Source organism: Prionailurus viverrinus, chromosome A1 (assembly GCF_022837055.1).
Source record: "Prionailurus viverrinus isolate Anna chromosome A1, UM_Priviv_1.0, whole genome shotgun sequence".
NCBI classification, from domain to species: domain Eukaryota; kingdom Metazoa; phylum Chordata; class Mammalia; order Carnivora; family Felidae; genus Prionailurus; species Prionailurus viverrinus.
In genome coordinates, this window is record NC_062561.1 from 173702053 (window position 1) to 173714522 (window position 12470).

Consider the following 12470-nt stretch of genomic DNA (forward strand, 5'->3'; position numbering starts at 1 on the left):
TTCCCAGAGTTTGTTTTTTTTTTCCTGTGTGATTCTTTATGGCCACGAGAGACATTCTGTGTGAAATCCAGAAGGTAGAAGTGAAGAAGTCATATTTTTTATGCCCTGGACATTATTGTTAATCTGCCGCTAACTTACTGGTGTATCAGGCTTGTAGCAGCTCCAGGTCCCCCGGGTCTTCTCTTCCTGCTTCTCTGAGTCCTGGGCCAGGTATGTGTGCAGCTCCATGATAATGGGTGCCAACTTCCCCTGCAGGGTCACCCACAGCATTGGGGTTGGTCATAGTAAGAGATAGAAGTGGGTTCCAGTGTCTCCTTATGGGTTCCAAGTTGTCCTCATGCATGCTGGCTTGTCTTTGCCTCCTCTACACCCAGCTTTCCTTCTGGTGTGCTGATCTGACAGACTTAGAGTAACTTCAGGCTCAACCCTAGACATAGAGTCAACAGCCTGCACAGATCACTCCACCAGCTCCCACATTCGTGTAAAATCTACCCCTTGTAATAAATCCCTTATTCTATGTCAAGTGCAGCCATCTGCTTCTCAGATGAAACTCTTAACTGCTATAAGCTTCTATGTACATCACCATCTTGTTGCCTTTGCATTTTGAATAGTGTGTTGAGCCTCAAACTCATAACATCCACTGTCTTCGGTAGAAGGCAAAGACAGGTGGTATTTGGTTGTAGGAGAAAAGGAAGGGATGCTTAGAATGGTGAAAGTTTGTAGAGTAAGCTCCCAGAAGCTTTTCAACACTAAAAATGCCTGTTCCAGTTACTGATTTCCTCTCATCTCCAAATCCATCTTTCCTTGCCTTGCTTTGTGATGCTGAACCTGACCCTGTAAACATTTATTCCATAAGAAGCACTGGAGGGACACTGGAGGAAGAAGGGAATTCTCATCCTGGTTTTGTGGTACTCTTCTCCCCTGCTTGCTCTTGGGGTGGATGGAGGCCAGAAGTGCACGGACATCCAGTGGTGCTCACCCCTAATAAGTTTGATGGCACCATTTGGGGGACTTTCCAGTGGGTTTTGCCACCACTGCAGCAGGCAGCTTCCCAATGAATTCCTCTCGCATCTTGAGTGGCACCTTCTTAGTGATGCTCAGTGAGTCTGGCAGATGCCCAAATGGGTAGCTTCCAGCAAGTTTCCTACTTACTAGCCCCCTCCTGTAGCATCTCAGGGAATTTCTCTGCCATCCAGTGGTCCCCAGCCACTCCCTTTCAATGGAGACAGGTGAAGAGAGGGCCCTCTTCTAAATTTGTTTCTTCCTTGAGCACCACGCCTCAGCCTTAGAGGGAGTGGGTACTGTTTACACGTGCTACTCGTGTGTTCATTAGAATTTTCTTTACTCCTTAGTAGGTAATCTGCTACTAGTTAATAATTTTTATGTCAGACTTCCCCCGTGTGAATTACTGTGTGCTTTTTGGATGCTTGATAAAATGTCTTTTGCTCTTAGTAGCTATTAAAGAAATAAAACTTAATCTTATTAGTTCAGGATTTGTTTTAGAAGGAACATAAATTATGTGTAATGTGAGTGCATAAGAGAAGGGATCACCCAGGTGTGCAGTTTAGAAAAGCTATTTGCTTTCTCTGGCCACCTCTACGAGGTGATCCTCAAAATGGGATCCATGGTTCCCTATGAACAGACCCCAAGTCCACTATTGCTGTGAAGCAAACCACCCTAAAAATAATGGTTAAAACCATAATCATTTATTATTTCTCATGTTTGTCAGGAAGACTCCAAAGTCACACAACAAATGGTGAAGATACAGGAAAGGGTGAAGAATCAAGGCTCAAAAATGCACCCTACCACAGGGTCCAGGGATATTACCAAAGGTCTGCAAGTTTAAACGGTATTTTGAAATTTGCAATTCAGTGAGAAAATAAATAATGTGATCACATTGTGATAATGAAGTCACAGAACTTCAGTGCCTGCATTTGCATTATGGTCCTATTCTCACCAAGGAATCGCCTTAAGGGAGCGTGTACCTCTTTGTTTGTGGAGTTATAGTTTCTTTCTTTCTTTCTTTCTTTCTCTGTTTCTCTCTCCCCTTCTTTTTTTACTTATTCACTGTAGTCCAATGAACAGTCACCATTTTTATTATGTTTTTCATAAGCTTTTTATTGAAAAAAATTTTTAAGTTTATTTATTTTGAGAGAGAGAGAGAGAGAGAGAGAGAGAGAGAATCCCAAGCAGACTCTTCACCCTCAGCGCAGAGCCCAATGTGGGGCTCGAACTCATGAACCTCGAGAAGATGACCTGTGCAGAAATCAAGAGTCGGATGCTCAACTGAGCCACCCAGGCACCCCTGTCACAAGCTTTTATACACATAAAACATGTATATGAGAAGTGTACAAACTGTAAGGGTATACTTCATGAATTTTAGTAAAATGAACACTTCTGTATGTTATAGGCTTACAGAAAAGTTGCAAAGATAGTTCTCATATACCTCATACCCTGTTTCTGCCATTATTAACACCTTACATTATTATGGTATAGATGTCACAATTAATGAACAAATATGGACACACTATTATTAACTAAAACCCATAATTTATACAGGTTCCTTAGTGTTTTACCTAATGTCCCATCAGGGTGCCATATTACATTTAATTGCCATATCTTCTCAGGCTCCTCTGAGCTGTGAGAGTTTCTTTTTCTGAGACTTTCCTTGCCTCTGATATCCTTGACAGTTTTGAGGAGTACTGGTCAGGTATTTTATACAATGCCCTTTTAATTGGGATCTAAGAACTGTATTTTAATTATTGCTGGAATATTTAGAATTGTTAGCTCCTTTGAACATGTCACCAAAAGTGTCGGAATCAGAAAAGTATCTCAAACACAAAAAGTTTGAAAATCAGTTGTCTACATCAAAGCAGACTATAAGTATACATAAGTGAAGTTGTCAAGATGTCTATTCTACCATTCAAACTTCAATTTCAAAAAGCAATGTAGGTTTGCAGACCATTCTCACAGTGTTTGGTTAGTAATCTTAATTTATAAGCCGTCTGCCTGTCACCCAAAACAGCCCAGACTATCAGCCACCCACCTGCATTCCCCTGCTCTAACATCACATGGAAGATGTTCCGAAGTCAGACGCTGAACTCACTGAGCCACCCAGGTGCCCCAACAGAAAATGCTTTTAAAGTACAAGCAGAAACAATAATCAAACTTTCAATGAAATATTTCCCTCTTTGCATTTTAAAGGATTAACATCCAAATTAGGGAGCAGAAAGGATTACATCCTATCAATTTGCACTCTGGTCATGGAAAAGCTGTTGTCAATACTCTAGTAATTAAATCCATGCAAGTTACAGACTTCATTGAAAAGCCTTTGACAAGAGTGAAGTCACTGATCACAAGTGTTTGTGGAGCACTTAACATTATTGGCAATGCTGTAAACAGTATATGGTTGTTTAGCTTCATAAGAAAGATAATACCAGAGGTCAAAATTAAAATACCTGTATTGGAATACATTCAGGCCTAAAGATGTGTTTTATGAACCAGAAAGTACTCACTGTGTTGGCCAGCTCCAGATAGCTTCCTCCTACAGAGCTGCCAAAATGCCGTGACTGTGTGAGCAGTTTGTGGAGGGCAGCAGCCTGCTGATGCAAAGAGCGTCCGCCACACTCGAGAAGCTTCTGCAGGGCCCACTGACTTTGCAAGTCCGGGCTCTGGAGGTCCCTGGCACCGGAGTCATACTCCCAGCTCTCCCTGGCTGCTGACAGGGCACCTACGTCCAGGAGAGGCAGGGGAAATAAAAAGATATTTCCTTCATTAGTCTCTGGGTGGCCAATAAGCAATGATTTGGAACCCCCTAAGCCTTCCACGTGCCAGCATGTCAGAACACACGCGGTGCCCAGACTGCAGGCTAAGTGCTTTCTCTTTCAAATTGACACCCGGGGAGCCTGGAGATAGAAGTGGTTTTAGGCAAATCATTCAGAAATAACTATCCAATGACTTTGTGCCCCCCAAACAGAATTACTTAGCAAAAAAGCACCAGAGAGCCAAGAAAAGGGAATCCGGAGCAAAGCCACCTCTGTCTGTGATCAGCCTTCTTTTTTAAAAAAAAATATTTTTTGAGCATTTATTTATTGTTGAGAGACAGAGAGAGATGCAGAGTGTGAGCAGGGAAGGGGCAGAGAGAGAGGGGGACACTGAATCTGAAGCAAGCTCCAGGCTCTGGGCTGTCAGCACAGAGCCCGATGTGGGGCTTGAACTCACGAACTGTGAGATCATGACCTGAGCTGAAGTCAGACGCTTAACCGACTGAGTCACCCTGGTGCCCCTCTGTGATCAGCCTTCTTACTGTAAACCTTTTCTCCTGGTTGAGGAAGAAGGGAGCAAGTGAGAAGACAAAAAGTTAAGATATGGCACTTTATCATGATTTTCTCTCTCCTGGAAGTAGCTACAGGAAGCTGAACCATGTTTGCCAGTTAGGTGTGGCCATGCAGCTGAATCCTGAGCAGAAGGTGAGCAGAAGTGACAAGCATCGCTTCAGGGCCCGGCTCCCAAAACCACCGGCATGCGACTCTCCATGCCCTTTGCCTTCCGGCCTGGTGCAAATGGCCAGACACCCTTGGAAGCCATGTGGTACAGATGGTGAGGCCGTAAGATGGACGATGCCCGAGTCCCTGAATTATCTCTGGCAGCAGGGCTGGCTGCCCGTCTCAGGCACCCTGCTTCGACTTCATGTGATTAGGAAAGGGAAATTCCTTTGGTGTTTGAGTCATGGCATATTTTTTATTTGTTTCTCAGAACAGTTAGTATGAACTTAACTGTTACAACAGATTTAAACCTAATAAAAGATACTAATAATTAAGATAGAATGACAAAGTAGACCTGGAAAGGGGTGGGGATGTTCAGGGAAAGCTTTCTGGAGGAGAAAGCCTGATGCTTCAATTGTCACCTTGGCTAGAAAAATTAGATTTGGGGCAAAGCGCTCTTCTTTGTGTTGCTCACTTCTGAACAGAAGACCCTTGGGTGCAGCTGGCTGGTGGAGTCTGGGTCACGTGCCTCTGTCTCAGCTGCAAGGGAGGCTGGGAAATTTGTTTCCTGGCTTCTACTCTGGGGAGGCAGGGTTTGTAAGGTGAGACCTTTCCTAAACATAGGAGTGATTCAAAATGCCTGGGCAGATAGAAAACATGACAAAGGTCTATACACAGGCACTGTGCCCAGTACTGGGGATGAAGCAGTGAGCGCAACAAACTGTTGTTCCTGCCCGTAAAGTTTTCATATTGGTGCATCTTTAATACGTGACTTTTAATGGCAAAAAGAGGGGGACTCATTAAAATGATTTAATTTGTACTATGAAATGAGAACATATACAGATTACTCTATAATTTATTTGAGTGTAATTACATATAGCAAACTACAAATTATGTTCATTGGTTTCGGATATGAACATCCAATCTTCCCTTAATAGGTATTGGTGAGTTTAATCAATGTGATTGGGTAAACTGTCTTTGTCTGGAACCACCCCTATGGTTCATGTTCTGATCTTCTTCAGTCAGTTTGACCCAACACACACACTCTCTCTCTCTCTCTCTCTCTCCCTCTCTCTCTCTCTCTCTCTTTTTTAAGTAGGCTCCATGCCCAGCATGGACACTGACCCAGACGCCCCAGACCCAACACTTCTTTTGTACAGTGCTGTATGGCTGGAGCGACAGTCTTTGTATCAAAGCAGACCATCAAAGCAATCACTACGTTTGCAATTGTTTAAAGTTTCTTTTAATATTAAACTCTATCAGCTGTATTGCAAGGACAGTTTTGTTTTCCTTCAACATAGACTGCAATAGGCCTGCCCTCCCTCCGCCTGCTCCTCTGAGTGATTGCTGCCATTTGTCTAGCGCCTCTCATTCTCTGTCCCAGCCCAGCAGCATGTGGCAAGAGGACTGACAGAGGTCAGAGCTGAAAAGTGGGTTGAATCACAGAGGGCCTTCTATCTCCTATATAAACAAGCATGGGCATGGACCCTTGCCTTTATGTTCCACCACAGGACCCAGTACCTTGCACACACACAGCCTGAGACAGCAGGCATTTAATATACATTTAGTGAGTGGATGGCTGAATTATCCATGGTTGTGGTACCACAGGGTTTCACTTATTAACAGGAAAAGCAACATGAAGATTAATTTTTAAAATCAAAATAAATTATACACTTAAACTTTATCTCTATGCAAACAGGGAGCCTCGTTTTCAAATAATAAAATACAGCAGTTGTGGGATAAGACGGCCCAAGGAAGCTTCATTTGAATTTATGATGCTGTACTAACAGACCTAAACCCAGTTTCTGACAGACTCATATAATCAGGTTAGCCAAGCTCCATGTTAATCAGCAAGATCAAAAGGCCCTCACACTATTACCATAACAATTTTTGCTGAAGTGATGCTGAGGAACTCAGGTCTTCTGCTAAGAAGTCAAGTCAATCACATTAGCATCCACATAAATGGACCCCAGAAAAGGAAGCGCACATTTAAAATACAGTACACAGGGCGTCTGGGTGTCTCAGTCGGTTGAGCTTCTGACTTCGGCTCAGGTCATGATCTCATGGTCTGTGAGTTCAAGCCCCACGTCGGGCTCTGTGCTGACAGCTCAGAGCCTGGAGCCTGCTTCAGATTCTGTGTCTCCCTCTCTTTCTGCCCCTCCCCCATTCATGCTTTCTCTATGTCTCAAAAATAAACATTAAAAAAATTTTTTTTAAATAAAATACAGTACACTATTCCCATTATTCTCTTTCAACCTGATTTTTCTGGATATAAAACCAACATTCTGGAGACAAAATTAGTAAATTGGGATGATCTCACTGAAAACCATCAACAGTGTAGGTCTGATAACTGTCTTCCTTCCCCCCCTTTTTAAAAATTCATTTATTTTTGAGAGGGGGAGAAAGGGGAGAGAGTGGGAGAGAGTGGGAGAGAGGATCCAAAGCAAGGCTCTGCACTCATAGCAGAGAGCCCGATGTGGGGCTCAAACTCACAAACTGTGAGATCATGACCTGAGCTGAAGTCAGATGCTTAACAAACTGAGCCACCCAGGCACCCTCATCTTCCTTTTGCCCTTTGAAATATCATGATGCCTGATGTTTCCAGGCTCACACTCAGCCTCTTGTTGGCCCCACTTCACTCCTTTGCTAACCTCAAGAAAAGCCTGTTGACCTCAGGGAGATGGCTGTGCTTCTTTTCCTTCACATGGATACCATTACAATTCTACTGTCTCCCTGTGCTCACCATGCTCTCTGGTCTCTTCTAATAAGGACACTGATGTCATCATGAGGGCACCATCATTCATGGCCTCGTCTGACCCTAATTACCTCCCAAAAGAAACATCTCCAAACCCCATTACACTGAGGAGTTAGGGCTTCAACCTATGAATTCCAGGGGAACACAAAGAGTCAGTCCACAACAACCAATGATGAGCTGCTGGCCGGGCCACTTACGAAACCGATGGCATGGCATCCCTTTAAAGACCAAAGGCCAAACCACAGCCTGGGCCTAGAAGTCTCTGCACACACAGAATCAAAGAATGCCATCATTTCTGCCATGATAATTCTTTAAAATTTTTTTTAATGTTTATTTATTTCTGAGACAGAGCATGAGTGGAGGAGGGGCAGAGAGAGAGGGGGACACAGAATCCAAAGAAGGCTCCAGGCTCTGAGCTGTCAGCACAGAGCCCGATGCAGGGCTCGAACTCACAAACCGCAAGATCATGACCTGAGCCAAAGTCGGATGCTCAACCGACTGAGCCACCCAGGCGCCCCTGCCATGATAATTCTTTAGGGCAATCTGAAGTAAGGGATGAGGTGTATTCTTTTATCTTAAATGTTTAAAGGCAGCAGGCACATATTCTAAATGTTTCCCTGATCAGAAAAGCACAGAAAACAAGTGGCATTTTAACATGTTTATAAAATACATCATTGCAGAAACCCTGATCTCAGAGAAATGATGAAACAGAAAACCTGCCACACATGAGACCTTTATTCTGCTGGGTACATGGCAGCTATGAGCCAGTGCTCTAATCCCACCTTCAAAGTGTCACCCAGCTTCGGGTCCGAGGCCTGCAAATACTGTGCCTATTCACCAAAGGCATTATGAGACCTTCCTAGTAGGCCAAACCCCCCATGAGGATAAGGCAGGACAAAGCATTTAAAACATCTAGAAGTTGGGTGCCTGGGTGGCTCAGTAGGTTAAGCATCTGACTCATGATTTGGGCTCAGGTCATGATCTTGCAGTTCCTGGGTTTGAGCCTGCTTGGGATTCTTTCTCTCTCCCTCTCCCTCTCTCTCTCTCTCTCTCTCTCTGCCCCTCCCCTGCTTGCTCTCTCTCTCTCTCAAAATAAATAAATAAACTTCTTTTAAAAAATTAAGAAAAAAACACCTAGAAGTCACCTTAAAGATAGTAACAATTTGGGGCGCCTGGGTGGCTCAGTCGGTTGAGCCTCCGACTTCAGCTCAGCTCAGGTCATGATCTTATGGTTTGTGAGTTCGAGCCCCGTGTCAGGCTCTGTGCTGACAGCTCAGAGCCTGGAGCCTGCTTCAGATTCTGTGTCTCCCTCTCTCTCTGACCCACCCCCGTTGATGCTCTGTCTGTCCCAAAAATAAATAAACATTTAAAAATTTTTTTAAAAAGCAACAATAATCAAGATACCTAACATCTACACAAAGCCACTAGGAGCTGGGCACTGTTCTAAGTAGTTTCCATATATTATCTCATTTAGTTCTACCCACAGCCTATGAATGACAAAATCATTTTTCCCAGTTTTAGAAGAGGATGTTTTCTCTCTTTCAGCTTCATTTTGTAGACATTGCCCTTTTGCATAGGATAGCGGTTAAGAGCTGGGGTTTTGTAGTCAAGTTGCTTGGGGTCAGATAAGACTCACCATGACCAGCTAGCTACGTGACCTCAAGCAAATTATTTAAACTAAGCCCAGGTTTCTTCATCTTTAAAATGGGGATCATAACACGTTCTTCACAGAGGTGTTGTGAGAATTAAACAAGATAAAAATATGTAGAAAATTTAGACAATCCCTGGCACACAGTAAACTGATCAATGAATGTTAGCAATCATCTGGTCACATCTCACAATTTTAGTTATTTGGAATCCATTTTGAATAACTCCATAGGGACAAACATAAGGGAGAAATATATACTCTCTCCCAGCTTTTAAAGGTTACCTGTTGAAAAACAAACCTTTGGCACCTAACCAGTGGCTAAAATTTCATCAATGATTTTATACTTAATATTAGGGCTATTGTAAAGAAAAGAGCCAATTAAGTCAGAGCCAAAGTTATATTTCTCTGAGTAAAGAATACTCCATTAGTAACTCAAAGTCTTTGGTTATTGGGTTTGAAAGACTTTGCTTCCCTATTCTACTTGGCCTACTCTTATCTCCAGAGGACAACCCACCTTCCTAAAACTGGTGGCAGCAGCTCAAAAGCAGAACAAGTATGAGTTATTCATCAGATCTGTGCTCTGGCTGCTCTCACTACTCCTCTGTTTTCTACCTGCATTTCCTTCTTTTCTATTCTTCATTTGAATGTTGGGGCCTCACATCACATTATGGGCAGATGATAATGCAGAGTGGTTAGGGGGTCCCGAGACCTGTATTAATAGCGTCCTATGATACTGTCTGTATCTCGTGATCGTTAATTTTTCATTTCTGTGGATTATTTAGACAACATTACCTAATTTATTCCCTCAATGGCAAGAGAGAAAATACTCCTTTCAAAACACCAGGGGCAGCTACCTTTCTGAATTTAGACATACCACACCGATAGAAAGAAGCATGGGAGAATTTGAACAAATCAGCTTCCAGGTGTCAGCCTTCCCTGTCATAGCACATTTACTATTCCCAGATAATAGTGACATCAACAGAAGCAGCAGTAAATCGTTTAGTCCAGAAGGGAAGCACTGTTTGAGTCTTTAGTCATTTATTAATGTCAATGCTTGGTACAAAATTCAGGAGCGCAACTCCCATGAGGACCTCTAGCTTCCTCTAGCACAGATTACATTGCAAATGCAGGCCAATTGTCTTAAGAATCTGGTCTGTGATCACAAGGAAAACTGGGTGGTAAAGGATTGATAAATAGAGCCTACCTATCTTTCTGGGAAAAACAAAAACCAAGAGCAATTCAAAGCACATGTCCTACCTACCAAGGGAAGATAAATAATATTAGCTCCCAATGATAAAATTCAATTCTTTGGCCTTTGGCTATCTTCAGGAAGTGAGCCTTTTAGTGTCCTATTTTGAATATATGTCACATGTGTCCTATCTAGGGATAATGTACTGAATTTCAATGAAACTTTGGGAATAGAGAGGAAGATGTATTTTGAAATGCAATTCCCTTTCCCTGCCTTAAGACTGTGGATAGGTGGCAAGAAGCAAAGAAATGAAAAAATGCATTTTTCTTACTGAAGTGTGCTTACCAACATCATCATCACTGGCTATTTCTTTTTTTTTTTTTTTTTTAATTTTTTAAAATGTTTATTTATTTTTGAGAGAGGGAGAGAGACAGAGACAGAGACAGAGACAGAGACAGACAGAGCACGAGCGGGGAAAGAGCAGAGAGAAAGGGAGACACAGAATCCAAAACAGGGTCCAGGCTCTGAGCTGTCAGCACAGAGCCCGATGCAGGGCTTGAACTCACAAACCGTGGGATCATGACCTGAGCTGAAGCCAGGCGCTCAACCGACTGAGCCACTGAGGCACCCCTACTGGCTATTTCTTAATGCTGCACTCTTTACAAGGAAGTTCAATGATCCTTGGTGTATTTAAGCACAGGCTTGAGAACGTCTAATGGAAGGTAGTTCAGAGACAACCAAAAGGAAGCAAGAATAAATAACCTTTAAAATTCTTCTCCAGCTCTAGATTATTCCCAGATTCTATTGTCCTGGTTAAATTTAATATAAAGGAGAAACTGTCTGCCCTTAGGCAGTTAATAATTTAGTTATGAAAGCACAGCTGAGGCAAGCATCTTTAACTCTAAAAAGACAATTAAAAATAATATTTGGCAGCTTATTATCTTGGCTTGTCTAAACTAGATATATGAAGGAGATAAGCAAGAGGGTTGATTTAGGGCTAAAGAATTCAAAGGATTGTTTAGGCAAAGTGTTAAAATGAGCATTAGAGCAAAGAAGTATTAATTGAATTTCACTTGAACCTGAGGCTGGCTTGGGGTTAAAAGGGGCTAATGTTCATGGTCCACAAAGTTTAAGATTTTATTAGATTTTTTTAATGTTTATTTATTTTTGAGAGAGAGAGAAAGAGCACAAGAGGGGGAGAAGCAGAGAGAATGGGGCCAGAGGATCAGAAGCAGGCTCTGTGATGACAGCTGAGTGCCCAATGCAGGGCTCAAACTCATGAATGGGAGATCATGACCTGAGACGAAGTCAGACTCTCAACCAACGGAGCCACCCAGGTGTCTCTAAGATTTTTTTTTTAAGACTTGTCTCTCTTGGTTAGAAGGCAGAGACTGTATTTTGGATCAACTTCTCTTCCTCTTACAAGGCATATTAATGGGCCATGTATTCAGTAAGCCCTTGTTAGTCACTAATTTTTAAGTACCAGACTGAATGAGGATAATGCTAATCTGGGCCTATGCTCTGTAATGAGAAGCATCACACAGATCCTTTGATTGGCATGGCCATAGGGTTTGTCATATTTCTTGGCTGAAGATTAGCCTAATCAAAATGGAAAATGCTTGGGGCGCCTGGGTGGCGCAGTCGGTTAAGCGTCCGACTTCAGCCAGGTCACAATCTCGCGGTCCGTGGGTTCGAGCCCCGCGTCGGGCTCTGGGCTGATGGCTCAGAGCCTGGAGCCTGTTTCCGATTCTGTGTCTCCCTCTCTCTCTGCCCCTCCCCCGTTCATGCCCTGTCTCTCTCTGTCCCAAAAATAAATAAATGTTGAAAAAAAAAAATTAAAAAAAAAAAAGGAAAATGCCAGGCAGGAAAAATACACAAACAGGAATTTAAAAAATGATTCTGATTCCAGCTTCTTAGCAAAAAATAGAATTATATTATGCTTTATTCCTAAAAAGTTGCTACTTTTCACTTAAGTTTTTTAATGTGTTGGATCATATTAATTTTCTAATGTTAAACCAAACTTGCATTCAAGAGACAAACCCAACATAGTCAAAATATGTGATATCTTATTTATTATTGATTTTGGTTTGCTAGTATTTTGTCTACTATTTTTGCATCTCTGTTCAAAAGCATAATTGGCCTTATAACTTTTTCTTCATATACTGTCCTTGTCACATTTTGGTATTAAGTTTATGTGTGAGTCTAATGATTTGTTTTTGAATGTTAAGTAGGCCTCACAGTGAAGCTATCTGGGCCTTGTGGACATTTTGAAAATTACTGTTTTGATTTTATTCTTAGTTATAGAACTATTCAGATGTTATACTCCTTAATAAATTAGTTTTAGAAAGTTACATTTTCCTGGAAGTTTCCTTCTTCCTTAAAAAAATTTTTTTT

General features: G+C 42.2%; 1 protein-coding gene and 1 long non-coding RNA gene across 10 annotated transcripts in view; one reads left to right on the forward strand and one right to left on the reverse strand.

The window, feature by feature from the left end:
- MCC (MCC regulator of WNT signaling pathway) overlaps nucleotides 1–12470 on the reverse strand; it is a 470733-nt gene that overhangs the window by 311785 nt on the left and 146478 nt on the right. For all 4 annotated transcript variants that reach the window (XM_047878946.1, XM_047878931.1, XM_047878922.1 and 1 more), the window contains exon 3: nucleotides 3516–3730. In XM_047878946.1, the coding sequence (XP_047734902.1) occupies nucleotides 3516–3730 (215 nt within the window). The remainder of the gene's footprint in view (nucleotides 1–3515; nucleotides 3731–12470) is intronic.
- Nucleotides 1–12470, forward strand: part of LOC125176992 (uncharacterized) — a 64393-nt gene that overhangs the window by 35249 nt on the left and 16674 nt on the right. For 5 of the 6 annotated variants that reach the window (XR_007156460.1, XR_007156461.1, XR_007156452.1 and 2 more), the window contains one exon: nucleotides 1730–1832. The exons of the other annotated variant lie outside the window; for it this stretch is intronic. This is a non-coding gene — a long non-coding RNA (uncharacterized LOC125176992). The remainder of the gene's footprint in view (nucleotides 1–1729; nucleotides 1833–12470) is intronic. 6 annotated transcript variants of the gene reach the window in all.